Source organism: Apaloderma vittatum, unplaced genomic scaffold (assembly GCF_000703405.1).
Source record: "Apaloderma vittatum isolate BGI_N311 unplaced genomic scaffold, ASM70340v1 scaffold11525, whole genome shotgun sequence".
In the NCBI taxonomy this organism is placed as follows: domain Eukaryota; kingdom Metazoa; phylum Chordata; class Aves; order Trogoniformes; family Trogonidae; genus Apaloderma; species Apaloderma vittatum.
In genome coordinates, this window is record NW_009718858.1 from 80,750 (window position 1) to 96,676 (window position 15,927).

At 43.5% G+C, this 15,927-nt stretch overlaps 1 protein-coding gene across 1 annotated transcript in view; it reads right to left on the reverse strand.

Annotated features, from left to right (window-relative positions):
* PGBD5 (piggyBac transposable element derived 5) overlaps positions 1-15,690 on the reverse strand; it is a 34,816-nt gene extending 19,126 nt beyond the window's left edge. Inside the window, exons 1-2 of the mRNA XM_009870411.1 lie at positions 15,268-15,690; positions 7,010-7,144 (exon numbers count right to left, since the gene is read on the reverse strand). Of these exons, the coding sequence (XP_009868713.1) occupies positions 7,010-7,144; positions 15,268-15,681 (549 nt within the window). The 5' untranslated portion in view covers positions 15,682-15,690. The remainder of the gene's footprint in view (positions 1-7,009; positions 7,145-15,267) is intronic.
* Positions 15,691-15,927: the final 237 nt, after the last annotated feature.

A 15,927-nucleotide genomic window follows, 5' to 3' on the forward strand; every position in this document is an offset into this window, starting at 1 on the left:
AATTTGTCTGAGCTGCTCTTCATTCTCTTCCTACTCCTCTAAAGACTATTTTGAAAATAGCATGCAAGGGACACGCAGCTTTCCCAATCTGTTCCCAGGGGTTTCCTACAAAACTCTTTCCTTCGTCTCCTTCTCCCTCATATTTGGAATTATTTATTTCAATCTGCATTAACACACAGATCCAGCTAAGTTCTTTGTGCTAAGGACTGGCATATCCCTGTTTTGTGTGCATACGTTCTTCAAAGTTTTCAACAAGATCTTTGTGAGACTGGGAGAAAGATGCTGGTACAGTCGACAATGCAAGCCCAATATGGCTTAAATTAAAGCTCTTTGGTTTTATTCCTGTGGTATCCCTAATCCATGTGGTTTCTTTATAACTGAGGACACTACGACATCTTATCTGTATAGAAGACCAATAACCTGCAGATCACCAAATGCAGATTCTTCTCAGTAGATTCTCCGAGGCCATCTGTATCTACATCAGGCAGATTCATTATCTGTAACATCACCATGATAAAGCATTTCCTATTCTTCCAAATATCTACGAACAGCCTGGCTCTCCTTTCAATTACTGCAATCATCCTTCTTTCCTTTGGCCTTGGTTAAATGTTTCTTGACATCCAGACAGTGCTCTGTCCCAGAGACCACTTGCGTAACTCTTTGCTTTGATCACGCCAGCCTTCTGCCAGTTCCCTCCTCTTTGGAACATCAAATGTAAGCGGGGCTGCAAAATGGAGACAGGCCTTTGTGGTTTAGCTCTCCCTACAGAACTTTCCCATACTTTTTCATTATACTGATTCCTGCCTGCATTTGCCCTGTGAAGCCAGGCATCTAACCAGTAATGCCAAACAAGGCCACATTGGTTTCTTTCCATGCTGCTCTTTGCTTGCGTGGCTGGAAATCACAGTTAACCTCTACAAAGTTCCTTCCTTTTGTTCTTTAATGCCTTTCTTAGAAAGCATGCAACCCCCACAATGTAATTTTTAATCAATGCACTGGTGCTGCCGCTTCTTAATGCTGCTTCATTGGGCACTCTCTGTGTAACTGGCAGCCCAGCACAGGTTCAGGGTTGAGGCCTCACTCTGCAGCCACACAGTTGCATGATATTGGCTTGTTTTTTGCTAAGAAAACTACTGTTGAGATGTCAGAAGGTGTTTAAGTGAGGATATGTATGTGAGAAGGTATATAAGTGATACAGGAGAAGTAAAAACTATCAGAAGTTGTGTAATTGTTGAGGGGATAACACGCTCACAGAGGGAAATACTTATATAGAAAGGGCACACAATCTTAAGACAAAAACAGAAGATGACAATTCAGTAACATCAAGAACCCAGCTGATTTCCAAGGAGCACTAAGGCTATTGGCCTGTGCATGCTAACCAGGAACTGGGAGTGTACTGGTGCCTGGCAGCATGCTGGTCCCTGCTCTCTGCTGGGCGCGTGAGCCAGTGAAGGCTGCTGTGCACGCCCTGCCTGCAAAGTCTCCGGGCAGCCTAAAGGTACCTGAACTGAAGCAACTCCCTGTGGGAGGCTTATGTCTTCAGCATTTAGATGCTAAACTTTCTAGGTCAAGGACTGCGGTTTTGCTCTGCCCACAGCAACCAGCACAAAGGGATGGGATCCATGAGGGGCATTCCTATGGCTAAATTAAGCGAGGAAGAGAGGAGAGGCTCTGGTGCTTTCAGCTTCCTTCCTCAGGCAGAGTGGCACAGAGCGAGAACAGCTGCAGAAAGGAGACAACTACAGAAGTAGTTTTATCATCAGAAACTCCAAGTGCCACAGCTGAAAACTAAAAAATAACCTTAATTCGCACCTGAAAACAGACATTAGGACTGCTGGTAAACTCTGGGAATGATCTCTGCATTAGGTCATAAATGTTTAGTTTTGCCATTCATCTAGAACCATGGCAAGATTGTAAACTCCACAGAAATGAATGGTGCTGGCCCATGACACATCTGCAAAACTACCTCCCCACATAATACCAGTGAGCAAGAGGATAATTGACTTTTAATTGAGATCTGAGATTCTCAGATGTTGACAATACAGAACTGCATGCATCAAAAAAACAGACCACGGTGGAAGTCAGAGGAAGAAAGCAGGCAGGATTTTCCAGCTACTAGTGACTGATAAAGGCAATCAGACTCCCTGGGATCCCTTCCTAGTCAAAGCCTGACCTCGAGAACCTCCCCAAAGCTGCCGTTACATCCCTGCGTTCTAGATGCAACTGTTCCAGCAACAGAGAAACTACTAGGCTACTGTTTAAAGAAACCCAAGGGCTCAGACTAAGCTCTAAACAGAGCTTAAACAGGCTGAAACACCAACATTTATGAGCAGCCCTATTAAATACATGCACAGATGGCTAACTCTCCCACAACTCTGACCTTGAAAATAAAATTCACCCCAGGTTTACTTACCTCTCCCTTCCCCAGTGGCTGAATGCACTTACATCTGTGTTGTGTAATTATGAATTCTTTGGGGCACCAGCTTAATTTCCCTAAACTCTAGAAGTCCTTACTCTATAAAATTAACAGGGTTATGAGGTATTTGAGCTGACTCTACTACCCTGTTTGAAATCAGGAATGAACTACAGCATTTATTATAAAAGCATGATGCTTACAATGTCTGAGGTTTTTTTTGCTGAGCAACTCCACTCATCTGAGCTCCTTCACTGCATCTCAGCTGACCTGTGGAGTTATCTCAGACATCTGCCTTCGCTAAGACTCCTGCCCTTCAGGGAGAGAGACATTTCTTACCCTCTCATGCAGAGGGCACCCTGATCCAGGCTGCACTCTCTCAGTACCGCTATAGTGCAAGTTGCTGATCGTTACATGGGAAGACTCAGGCTGCAGAGTCAAGGTCCTTTTCCTTAATCTGACCCATCACTTCTTTAGGGTAAGCAGTGGAAGTTGGAAACTCAAATTCAGTCCCAGCACAAGAATCTAAAGGACTTCATAAATCAGAGCAACACGCTTCACAGCGATATTGGTGAAAATGAAATACATTATTGCAAGAACTTTCCACCAGAGAGTAACAGCAAGTGCAGAGCCCACAGAGTTGGGGGTGAGGAGGCGGGGGTGGAAAGGGAAGTGTGTCTGGAACAGCCTCAGAGAATATTTTTCATCACAAGGAAAAAAAAAGGATCACACATCCATAAAGTCATCTCTTCTCCACCATGATATCACAGGTTTTTTTAGCGAATAATTAGGTTGATGAGCTAATTCTATTACCTCCTATCACAGTGATTAATATTGCCTGACCATCCCTTTGGAGTGCTCTCCACCATTTACACACTGCCTTCCATTTTGCTGATCAATGGCTCTCTGGATCAGGGACTGTCTTTAGGGTTATGCTTGTGCCATGGGCCTGTTGTTCAGGACAAGGCACTATGGGAAGAGTTCATCCTGCTTGACTCCCCGTGTGGTTCAGTGCATGGCACCAGCTTCCTCTGCTTCCTTCTCTTTCTGCAAAATGATCGGAAAACTTTCTTGGGCAGGAGGAGCTATGCAAGGACTAGGCATCACTTAGTAACAGCAACTCATGACCATGTTCATTCCTTATGAGCTACATGAGAAAAGGAAAGAGAGAGCATGATGTGTCCAACCAGGACAAAATAACTAGCCTTGATCAGATATTGGGGCACTCTCAGCAGTTTTTTTATGAGCTCTATTGCTATAACTAAAATGGAAAATAATCCCACTGATCATTTTTATGAACATCTTTTACAAGTAAGTGTTCCAGGCTTTTTGAGAGAAAAAAAAATTAAAACTGACACAACTTGAGTTTTGATTTAAATAGAATGACTTACTCATCAAATACTCCATGAAAGAAACACTTCTAAGCTACTGTGATAATTTAAACTGCAATCAAGATATTAAAACGTTGGTTTGAAAAATGTCTTACTGGTAACAAATATGTAGGAAAATATATTGCAGGGAAATGAGGAAAGCGAAGAGAAGATGGAGGTCCCACAAGCTGAGTTTTCTGTTCTCACTGAATTAGAAGGAAAGAAGCAAGAAGGCCCAAGCATTCTCCTGCAGCAGTAGCTGCTGCCACCTTCATGTCCAACATCAAGGATGGGTGAAAAAGGCAATGGTATCAGGGCAGTTTTGCTGCCTACTTTGCCAGAGCCAGCTCTCCTGGAACTCTTCTAACCCTCTGAATGGTTTTGTTCATGTTCTTAGCTGCTGTAGATGTATATTTACTTTGTTTGAATGATGTGTCCTTCCTGCATGCTCCCACTTGGCCAGCTGACTGTGAAAAGAGACTCAGCAACACAGCTAATTCCCTGCAACAAGATGCTTTGCTTGAGAAATTCTGAAGCAGAGAGATGATCTGAAATTATGCATCCATCTTAAAACAGAGACTTAACTGTCAGGGCAGACTCAGGTTATCTGCATTACTGAAGACAGAAATGTAGTCTAATATATATACATCATTTATGTTATGCATATATAAGCCTATCACCTTCTTATATTCACAAGCAGTATTTTCTGTTTATGCCACCTCTGCTCCATGAATGGTCTACTGGGCTGGATTTTTAACCAAACATCATTTGCTTAAAAAAGCAGGAGTATTTGCTCACATCCTAGAATGTGATTCCAAGATTTGTTCATGGGAATAGGCCGAACAAGGAATCTGGGGGATCAAACAGCTAAAACTCCAAGCATAAACTGCCCTGTGAGCTGCCAGCCAGGTGCTGTTCACGGAATAGCTCAGCATGTGACTAGGAAAACAAACCAACCAACCCTTTTCAGCACAGGAAAAATAGATCCCTGGGAAAACTGGGATGTCCTCAAATGAAGATTTTTCTAACGTCAGGCTCATCATTCAGGTTTAGAGGACCTTGCTTTTGGCCAGAAGCACCACAGACCTCTTGAGGTTCCTTCCATTTCTAAGAGCCAGCCCTATATAGCTTGCTTCCCTCTTCTGCCTGGCTTGCCTCACATTTTCATGGATATATATTATCCAGACTTTTGAAACTGAATTAGCCTGATTCATTAAGTGCTTATAGTCATATTTTATTCTGAATAAAATGACCTCAATGTCATCATGTGGAAACAATGAGGGAAAGAATTCATCCAGACAGTATAAGAGAATCTATATATACTTCCAAGTAGGTGCCGTAAGGTTTTTCTGACAGCAGACAGGTGATAGACTGCTCAGTCCTTAAATATCAAGCAAAAAGTCTTTCCTTCATGATGGCAGTTTCACAAGAGATGGAGGGGAATGTGTGCACATAAAGGGGGAAAACAGTGGACTGTCTTCTTAGATCAACTGTTTCCATACATTAAGCACAGGAAAAAAACCCTCTGCTTTAATACAGTAAATAAACCAACCAACCACCGAGTGTGTGCTTTGGATTCTGCAAGATGCATGTGACGCATAACTGAATGTAGCATTTCAAGCACACCATAGCTGAAGATCCCCATCCTCCCCAGACTAGGTTTTTATATTTTAGCATGAATATTCATTTTCCTGTATATTCTTTTTTACCTAAGGTCTCCCAATCACTTTAGCATGATGATAATTACAGCCAAGTCACAGAATGAAAATACAAGGCAGCTAGTAAGATGATCCTAGACATCATCTGGATGCAAGTGAAGCATGAGCATCTAATTCATTAAGGGAGAAGGAGGATTAGGGTGGTGCTGAGTATCTATTCTGTTTAATTTGACATTCCATTAATTTACTCTCTCAGTGGACAGGATGGGAGATGCAACGTTATTATAGCTCAGAGTCTGAAACCTCTGGCATGCCTGAGGACTTATTAGTTTGGTGGCAGTTGGCTGGAGGGAGCATGGCAAGAGAGATCAGCAAATTTTGTTCTCACTGTACCCATTACGCTTCAGTAATAAGCTGCATGTGGGACTACTGAAGTTCACCTTGGAGATTAAGAACACTGCCTCTGTGTTGCAGATGACTTTCCAAAAGCCTTCACAGCAGAAACTTCCAAGGACACTTCACAAGGTGACTCTATTTTGTATTGGACAAAACAACTGCTTTAAAACCTGGATGGAAGATGTATGATCCTAATTTTCTTCTTAGAGTGAATAGCATTGCTGAAAATGGAAACCTCTCTTCCCAGCAAGCCTCTTTTCTTGCATAGCTACTCAGTTGTAGTGATTCACAGATCAAATTTTACTGTGAACAAACGTTCAGCTGCAGCAAATCCACAGGCTCTGCAGTTTTGACGCGCATTCAGCCTAAGCAGGCAGTGTGCACATCCTACCTGCACCTCTGAACGACTGCTCTGGAACATGCAGGACATCACGTTTTCACACAAGCTCTCAGGAAGAAGAAATAGCAAAAAACATCTGCCCTCTCACCTCTAGGTATCAAAATGAATAGCCAGATTTTTCAAGAGCTTTCAAAATACATCAGCAATTGAGGAATCTGGGAATTTGAAAAGTTGTCCCCAATGCTTTACAATGCTAACAGCAAACCCTTTAACATATCTCATGCTCAAGCTTGTATCTATCTCACCTTTAAGCTACATCAGATTTTATTTCTTTAGTAGAGAAGTAGAGGTGTGAAAAAAGATGTAATAGGAAACTCTGCTAATATGTTTCTCACAGAAAAATGGACATTTTGACACCATATTAATTTAGTCTAGTGACACCACTGGCTATCATAGACGTAGCACTGCACTTAAGAGAGAGAAGCTGACTCAAAAAAAAATGACAGAACTCACAGTACCTAGACATTCGGATAAACTTAGGATGTACAAACAGACCTTTTAACTCCATTTCAATTGAATCAGATTAGGGCTGGCAGCCAGATGAACGGTATTAGAGACAGGCACCCTCAGTTAAATCATACAGCAAACAGAGCATCAGGAACTTGTCATCACCGTCTGTTGGGTCAAGTATCTGTGGGAGTCAGAGGCCTGCTGCATTCAGACTGTACCCCCCAGGAAGGCAATGAAGAGAAGGAACTCTTACCTTTGGTCCTGCAATACACTTAAGGGTCTGCTGGAACGGAATCAAGACAGCTGAAGAGGTAAAACCCACCTGACAGATGAAACCAGTGGATGAGCACTGGCGAACCCAGAGACTGAATTTCCTCTTTTTCCTCTTGCGCAGCTCCCTCTCTGTGCACGTGGCAATGAAAACAGGATCCTCGTCAATCAGGGGCTCATGTAGTACCTGAAATTGGCAAGAAAAGGGGCAAGAAACAGAAGAGTACATGATGGCTGGAAAAAAATGGTGCCTTAAATTCCTCCAAGGGAGTACAATCCTTGCATTGTGCTTGTGCACACCACCTCATATAAAAGAGAAAAAGTGCTTTTGTTAAGGGCTACCTTCCAACTACCTTCCAACAAAACCAAAGCCTGACCAAGCACACTCCATTGTGAATGGCTGCTCTCCACATGGTGTGCAAACACTGCAAGGCTTGGCTCTCACTTCTCGCTGTCGGCTACAGTTCAACATCCCTGCAAAATGTGGCCTCCACCTCTCACTATCAGCTACAGCTCAACACCCCTCCAAAATGAGACAGGGAATGGGTCAGGGTTGGGGATTGCCAGCAGCATCTTTCTTGGAGCTTCAGCAGCAGCTTCATCTTGCTTGGCAGAATGTCTTCCACCCAAACATGCCCTATAATATGTTGTAAGGCACACTCCTTGGTTACAGCAAATGGAAACACAGCAAAGAGGGGAAAGAAGTTAAGGGAGAAAAATGTATTTTCTGCTGCCACTTAAGGAGGTGGTGAAGAGACAAAAAGCATTTTGCCTGGTGGCAGCAGGTTCAGGGAAGACTCTCCTGCCTAAGGAGGTGACAGAATTTGACAAAAGAAGACAGAATGCTAAAGGACCAGAGGTAGGAACAGGAAAAGGCAAGTCAGACTGGAGTAAGTAACGAAAATCTGTTAGTGAAGTAATTTCTGCATGCTGCATCCAGATGATATAAGTCCTCCTCCAATCCTTACAGCTGTTTTGCTACACTTCACTCCATTAATCCTGTAGCAAAGTCATTAGGTTTTACACTACAGAACCCACCTAGGGAACAGCACTACTACCTCCTTGCAGTGTGCAGGTAGCAGTGTGTGACATATATGTCCCTGACCACAGAGTGTATGAGTTGTCTGGCAAGTCACTTGTGAGAGAGTACAAATGTTTGGAAACTGTTGAAAGGTGTCAGCTAATGAATGCCAACCAAATTCAGACACCTATATCCAAATCAGAGCAAGTCACTGCAGGCTCCCCTCCTAGTACACGAGGGGAAAGCAATCCCAGCAGGCCGTAACTCACACCCTTTTAAAGATATGTGTAAAATAAGTCAGATGGGTTATGGGGTTATGATCTAAAGGAGCTGCTCTTTTCTAGTGACCACCGGGAGACAGGTTCAGATACAGGTACCCGCAATGCAGAGGCTCTCATCCTCAGACCAAGCCTTTCCACATCTGCTTGTGTGCTACTTTTGCGCACATCTGCACACAGTCAGTGGCAGAAACAAGAACAAAACTGCATTAAACATGGGAGTGATGCTCCTAGGAGAAATGTGGTAGGTAAGCAGTTAAGCACCAGTGACAAGCAGCTGCTGGCCTCCTGAACACAAGACGTTTGTTGAACATCATTCTGTCAGCCCAAAATAGGTACCCGTGCCCTCCCCCACTCAGTGACGGCTGCACGCTTTCATTTATACACACTCCACTTCTTAACGGCTCATGAAACATTCACAGGACCATCTGAAAGCACTCTTGTGAAATGTTCAAATTATAAACCAAAACGCAGATGCGAGCAAGGAGAGTTGCACACAAAGCTATTTGTTCTTAAAGCTGCAGCTGTCCCGTTTTCCCACCGGAGCCAAATCCTCTTCCTCTCCCAAGGTCCACACAAAACACTGCTCTTTATTCCCAAAGGCCACCTGGGGCATTTCACACTTCCACCTCAGGGAATTCTGTTTGTGTTCTGCAAATGCTAAACGTGCCCTCATTCACTTTTGCCTTTTTGCCTCTTCTGTGCAGAGGAGAAGACCACATCCATTGGGATGGGCTTGGATACACCATTAAGCATTCCTCAGTTGTCCCTCTCTCCTGCCAGATCCCACTGAGTGGTGTGGTTCAACTGTTATAATCTCTCTCTCTGTAGGACGGAGAGCAGCAGAGATGAACAGTTGTATAAGCATCACTCGAGGACATTTTTTACCCTCTGTCATTAGCTCAGCTCCCTCCTCTGCACCACAGCATCAGCTCTCCTCACAGCAGCTCTACTGCATTCTGCTTACCCTTCACACTCTTCCTGCTTCCTAAGACACAGATAAGGCCTGTCAGCTTTAAATTTAGAAAGCAAATCTGAATTTTGAAAATCTCTCCCCATCTTCCTCTTCTCCCTGCCCATGCTCAGCCTTGCTTTCCCCTAGCACCCAGAGCTTCCCCTCCTTTTCCCTGTCCCAAATGTTTAAGATATTCCCATTTCTACAAAAGAAGACTAATACTCCAAAGTCCCTACTGGACTGTTGGGAAGAGGGAACAAAAATGGACAAGATTTGCTGTTGCTGCAAAGAGGCGAATGTGGACACGTAGGGAAACTGAAATGAAAAGCCTGGAACTTGCTCTCCCTGCTTTCTCCAGAGAGGGTGGGGTGACAAGTGTTGTCACCTCTCCATATGCAACCACTGCTTCAACCTCTGTAAGGGACCTTGCAAGCAAGGCACTGTAGCTGATTCCCATCTCGGTTTCAAAGGGAGCAATTTGTTGCTTCTGGCACTGACATGGATTTCTTATGATAAAAGTTAGCCCTGTTGCCACTGGCCAGTCCTGTTAGTTTGTTCAGCCTCCTCCATTCTCAGTCTCCTTGTTCCTCCTGTGATGTCAGATCCATTTCTTTGCCCGTGCAAACCGGTATTTGCTCCTTCCCCATTCTTGCTGTGGCTGCAAAATCTGCTTTGCCAGGAGTGAGCTTACTGGCTCCATGGAATGTTCTCTCCTGCTTCTCCTCTTCCTACATAAAAACCTACTTTCAGGCTTAACTGACTCATACACATAATCCTGGCTGCCTCTTCATCACCTTTGACTCACTCCCCAAGTCCTCTCCTCTTCCTATTCTGACTTCCTTTGGTGCATGCTATCTTGTGGATTTCCTCACAGAAGCCATCCTTGTTTTCTTTTCTCAAATCTCCAGTTTTGTTTTGCTCCTCCACAGACTTTCTTTTTCTCTTTTCTTTCCATCTTCTTTATAACCATCCTCATCCCCACTAGATCTTCTTGCTAAGCTTTCATTCTTTGTTTTCCCTTCAATATGTACATGCACTCCAAGTGTTGGAGTCCCATCTCGGAATGTTGTCTCTTCCAAAATTGCACCATCTCACAACATCTTTTTCACTGAACACAAGTCAGGCACTGTCATGAGTGCCTGCCTTTCTTCTTCATTTTAGATCATCTCTGAAGCTCCTAACCCTCCCAAGTTCCACCCATCCTGCGCTCACCACAGACCAAATAGGCTTGTTGGCAAAGCCCAGAGCCGCTAACTCTTTTGTACTCAGACTTTCTGGACCCCATTGTCTTAGATAATAAGCCAACATGTCCCTGAGATAGCTCATCTTCTCTTAGCTCCATGGCCAGCCTCAACACAGGCTGTCTCTTCAGTCAGTCTCCTGGAGAAACTGCCTCAGCTTGCCTTGTCTCTGGTTTTTGGTGGGTACTGTCCAGTTGTAAACAGAGTCTCCTGGGTGACTGCACTTGTACACACAGATTCAGCCATTGCTTCTGCAACAGTAGCTTGTGCTTCTGCTTCTTTGCTGTAAAGCTCCTCCTCTCTCAAATGAATTCTCTGCTAGTATCTGACACCTCTGCTTGCGTATCTAGCTGCCAGTTCTGATTTTACTATGGTGCATTTGAGAGCATCTCCCTCTCCTTAAGACAACCCCTTACTATCTCCTTTTTTGGTGATTGCAGACATCCTTCTCCACATGCTGCAGATCTCCTGGCCAGTGAATCTGAATGTCAGTGTTTACCTCCAAGGTCTTCTGAGCCAGGCAGTGCCTGCGTTTTCCATGCCTCCTGAGTTACAGCTCTAAAATGTTACTCACTTTAGAGTAACAACCCACTCAGTCAGCCAAATTTGCATCCAGGCCCACAGCCATCAAGCAACAGCTTTCCTTTTGGCCTCAACGTAAGACAATCATGCCTTACAGACTGCTGCTGTAAAGCCATTCTCCTAGTCAACTGTACTGACCTCATTACTTTATTTCTCTCTCATAGGTCTTCTTCACCAGTATATCAGACAGACTCTTTCTCTTCAAAGTCCTGTTTGGCCTATCCACGTTTTACTGAGCCTCTTTGCCATTATTCAAAGGTTACCTCCCACCTCCAACAGAGCCATGATTTCACACTTCTCTGCCCATTCAATCTTCAATTAAGCACAGAATAGAATCATAGAATGGTTTGGGTTGGAAGGGACTTTAAAGATAATCTAGTTCCAATCCTCCCACCATGGGCAGGGAAACCTTCCACTAGATCAGGTTTGCTCAAATTGGCTTACTTGAAAAAAGATATATAAAAACATTTCATTTCTTACAGCACTCCATTACCATTAGGTAATTTAAAAATAGCCATAAATGTTTATCACTTTCTGCTATCAAACTCTTCCTAAAATCTGGCTTCACCAGAGGATCAGGTGCCCTAGAGCTACAGGACATCAGAAATTTACCTTGCTATCCAATATTCTTATTGCTCATCTATCTGTCTTTCTCTTGCTCCATGACTTAGACTTGGCTGACATCCTTTAATTACTTATGTCTTTGTGTTACACTCACAGAAGTCCTAAGACAAAACAGTCCTTGTTTGGGACCAGCACCCTCACAAAGAATTCATTTTGAAAACTGGAAAACAGATACAGAGGTGTGACTTGAGCAATATCTTATAATTTGGAAATGCTTAATACCAAATCAACATTTAATCATGAGGACACAAAAGAGGTACAAGTTGATCAGCCTGGTTTTGACCCTCTACATTTTCAGTGAAGCTGTTGTCTAACGCTGTGAGCTGGTTTGGAAGAACTAGGCTGAAACTGCTTAAAACCATATGATACCACCAAGAGCGAAACACAAACAAGCCTCCTAGTAACGGGCCAAATTTTACCACCATGCCCTTGGACCAAGAGGTTGGAGTTACATCTCTCTTTTTGCCAAGGAGTTCACTCCTACCTGAGACAAGAGCTTAAAGCCAACTGTTCCCAGCTGATGTTTCACTGGACAGATGCAGAACTGCTTGGTTCCAAAATGCCAAAGAGAAGGTCCTTTGGAGGGAGAGGGCCCAGACATGTTCTCCTGACCTCTCTCACACCAGTCAGGGACAGCCAGAGCCAGCAATCCTGTCTAGTCGCATCCTGCTGACAACCATATAAATACTCAGCAGGTGCAGGAGGATATTGGAGCAGTGACGTTATTTTCCTGAGCTCCTCTGGTTTTTGGAATTCAATATATATCCTTGGCAGGTGAGTACCTTTGAATTTGTTGCAGTATTCCTCCTGAGCTCAGGCAGGGCATCCTCCCTCTCTTTAGGCTTCAACTGGTAAACAGTAGCAGAGCTACAAAGCTAAGCAACATAGAGATGACACTGTTTTCAGGAACAGACCCAAAACTCCACCTCTTGTTGCTCAGGTAGAGGTAGCAGTTATTTATGTAGAAGATGGTGGGGAGGGATAGGATGCAGAGAATATTCTAGTCATTCCTATCCAATCTAGGTCAGAACACCTTTTTTTTTTTTTACTTCAGAAATTGAAGCTAGCGCTGCTGATACACAATTATAATGTTCTGGACTTTCAATACATTAATAAGATGGAGAGTAATTAGATCCTTTTGTTTGCTCAGTATATTTAGCAAAATAATTATAATTCACTAGATTGCTTTCTTTGTTTTGGTATATTGGCATAGTCCTCTCTCTCCCTCTGTTTCCTTTCATAGAAACTATGGCGTCATTTTTGCATGCACATTGCAGGGGGAGGGATTTATGCATGAGTTAAAAAAAAACACCTAAATCTTTTCTGACAGAAATTCTACTTGAAGAATCTCTTCTATGTCTCCAAAAAGAAAAGAGCAAGTCTATAGCAGAAATAACTATGAAGACAGATGTTGCACTGGTGGCTGGATGCAGATTTTCTGCTCTGTCCACAGGGGTGAGTTAAACACGGCATTTTCCTAACCCATGTCCTGTGAACCCACACTGACAGAGTGAGAAAGGCAGTAACAAGTCCACCTGCAAGCCCAGACAGCCTTGCTGTGTTCAACAGCGAGGAGCTGAAGTCATTCCTTTGCCTGATGGTGCTTACAAGTCTAAAGCTTGAACACAGGCCGCAGCTCAGGCACAAGACACCCAGATACTGTAAATCTGACGTCTAAGATACAGATGGACCTTAAGCAACAAATCCATTTTGAGCTTGGGATTCTGTGTATCACCGATGACAGAAACCTGGGCCCCTCTTCTCTGAACGTTTTCAGAGGCAGCACATCCAAAAGCCCATCTGAATGCATCTCTCCCCTTGTCTTTTCCCTTTGTTTTGGCGTAACTGGGTTACTATTTTTAATTATTGCTATTATTCGTCACTGGCCCTGACATTCTGGGTTTTATGTTTGCTGCAGTCTGCTCCTCAGTGCTCAAGACAATTTCCAGGGAGAAGTCTTTACCACTGCTTTGAACAGATGGGGTCCACGTCTCCTGAGACAAGTAGTATGCAGCCCTGCCTGATGGCACCCAGGAGGACGTTAGGCACAAGGATCCTTGTGGGACAAGGCCTGGAACATCCCCCAGTAGGCTACCGGTGCTACACCAGGGCATTTTTAACAACAGATTCAAGGAGATTTTATTTCTCACAGACTTATTTTTGAAGCTATTAGTGCTTTTTGTTCTGTTTATTATCACTGAAACACGCTGTGTAGAAATCACTGATGTAAACAGTGACGAGGGAGCAGAAGGGGAGGGAGGAGGAAGAGAATTGGGCTGTCACTACTTCCCTCCCCCCCCTCTTATTTTTTTAAAGTAGCATCTTCTTATCAAGCTCAGCATGAGCATGCATTTTGCTTGTGGACATTTAGACGTTTTGCCACTGCAAATAGGATGTTATAATTTTGTCAATTCAGTTCTCAAACCTTGCTCAGGAGGGGGCAAGGGAGAAGGGATATATATGCAAATCAAATTTTATCCTTTAATGGATTTGCACTCACAGCATGTCCCACAGCACAACATGATAAGCATTTACATTAGACACAGTGATCACATTTCTGAAGCCTTTATCTTCTGCCCATTGAAGTCAGCAGCCATAAGGATTAGATTTCATATCTTAATGAGAGCTCGGTCCCAACAATATCATGTGCCTCACTGCCTATTTTGTCTTGACGGAAATGCACCTTGCTGGCATGGCTTAGTAAGAATACTCCTCCCTCCTCCATTCTGTACCGTAACAGCCTTTTAGACAGCTGTGTTGTCCTGAATTATACAGGTATGATTTTTATTGTCCATAAAATAGAAAAAAAACTGCAATCACTCCCAATCTATTTTAGGGACATTTCAGTGGATATGATACATGTATGTCTTCATTAATTCTGTGCAGTGGGCAAAAATGTGGTGCTTCAAAGGGAAAATGGGAAGAACAAGAGGATGATGGACACAAAACTTTTTCCAAATATCTAGGTGAAATCTTTACATTCTGAAAACATGGCTGATTGGGAAATTATTTCAAGCAGCAGCATATTTCATGCTTATTCCTTTTTCTTTCCAGACTTCTGAATGTGACCAGTAGCAAGAGTTTCAAAAGGGGATAATTTAAATGTGGAACAAAGTTTAAAGAGTGTATGATGAATATTAAGAAAAGATTTCTTCACACTCTGAAAAAAACCAAAAAACTGTTCAACTGTGTAGCTGTAGTCAGATAACCACCACCAACATAAGTATTTAGTTCCTTACATAGTCTGCCCAGTCTACAGCACAGTCTCCCTAGAGAATGGCATTCTGCTGTACCCCTAATTGTATTTGGAAATGAAAATTCATTGGAGTCCTGTTTACTTTTATTCCTGGCAGTCTAGAAATATTTCCAGTTCACTGGCACTCCGGTTACAAATCCACACATCAATAAGTTTTTCCATAAGAGTGTCACCCACCATTAAAAACCAGGACTGACACAAGGCAGAGGCAGTGCTGCTGAGGGCAGCTGACAAGCACAGTGAGCAAAAGCATCTGCCCCCCTGCTTATTTTCCCCTTTGCCCAGTCTTGGGGAGTCAGCTATGCTGCTGGACACATAGGTTGGAAGTTCCCTGCCAACAGGTTAACTCTTACCTGGGCTTGTGAAGGTCTAAAAGCAGAGTCAAAGCCATTCTGAAGAGAGTCCAGAAAAGGCTGGATTTTGTAGAGGCCATGCGTTGTCTGGCTCGAGCGGAAGGCCACAATGTGGAAGTACTTCAGGATCTTCTCAAACCGTGACTGTGTCATGATAAGTGCAATGCTCTTGTTGCTGTAGAAGCCGCTGCTCCAGATGCTAAGAACAGACTCACAGTGGTGGATGCTGGTTGATATCATGTAGCCTAGGAAGGCCTTCATTTCCGTCAAGGTGACGTCAATCCAGGCATCGTCACTACCGAACCTCTCCTGGTACTTCTTGGCATACATGTTGGTTTGGACCACCATATTCTTTAGTACATTGTCAGGAACAAAGAGCTGAAAAAAGTCCATGGCACTGGCAGTCAGTGGCATTTTTCGTGTTGGACCTAGGACAAAAGCAGAAAGGGAAGATAAGCTCACTCCTGATTACCACAAGGCATGTCCAACACCAGCAGTTTAAAGCAGGATCAGCTTTCCAAAAGCAGGAAAACAAGGCTGAAGTGATAGTACGTCAGCTAATTCCTTTGAAAGTGTACCCACCATCTTGACAGATCTCATCAGGAAACTTTCTCCCTATATTCTCTGCCTTCCTCCTATATGGTACAAATACAACGCTGA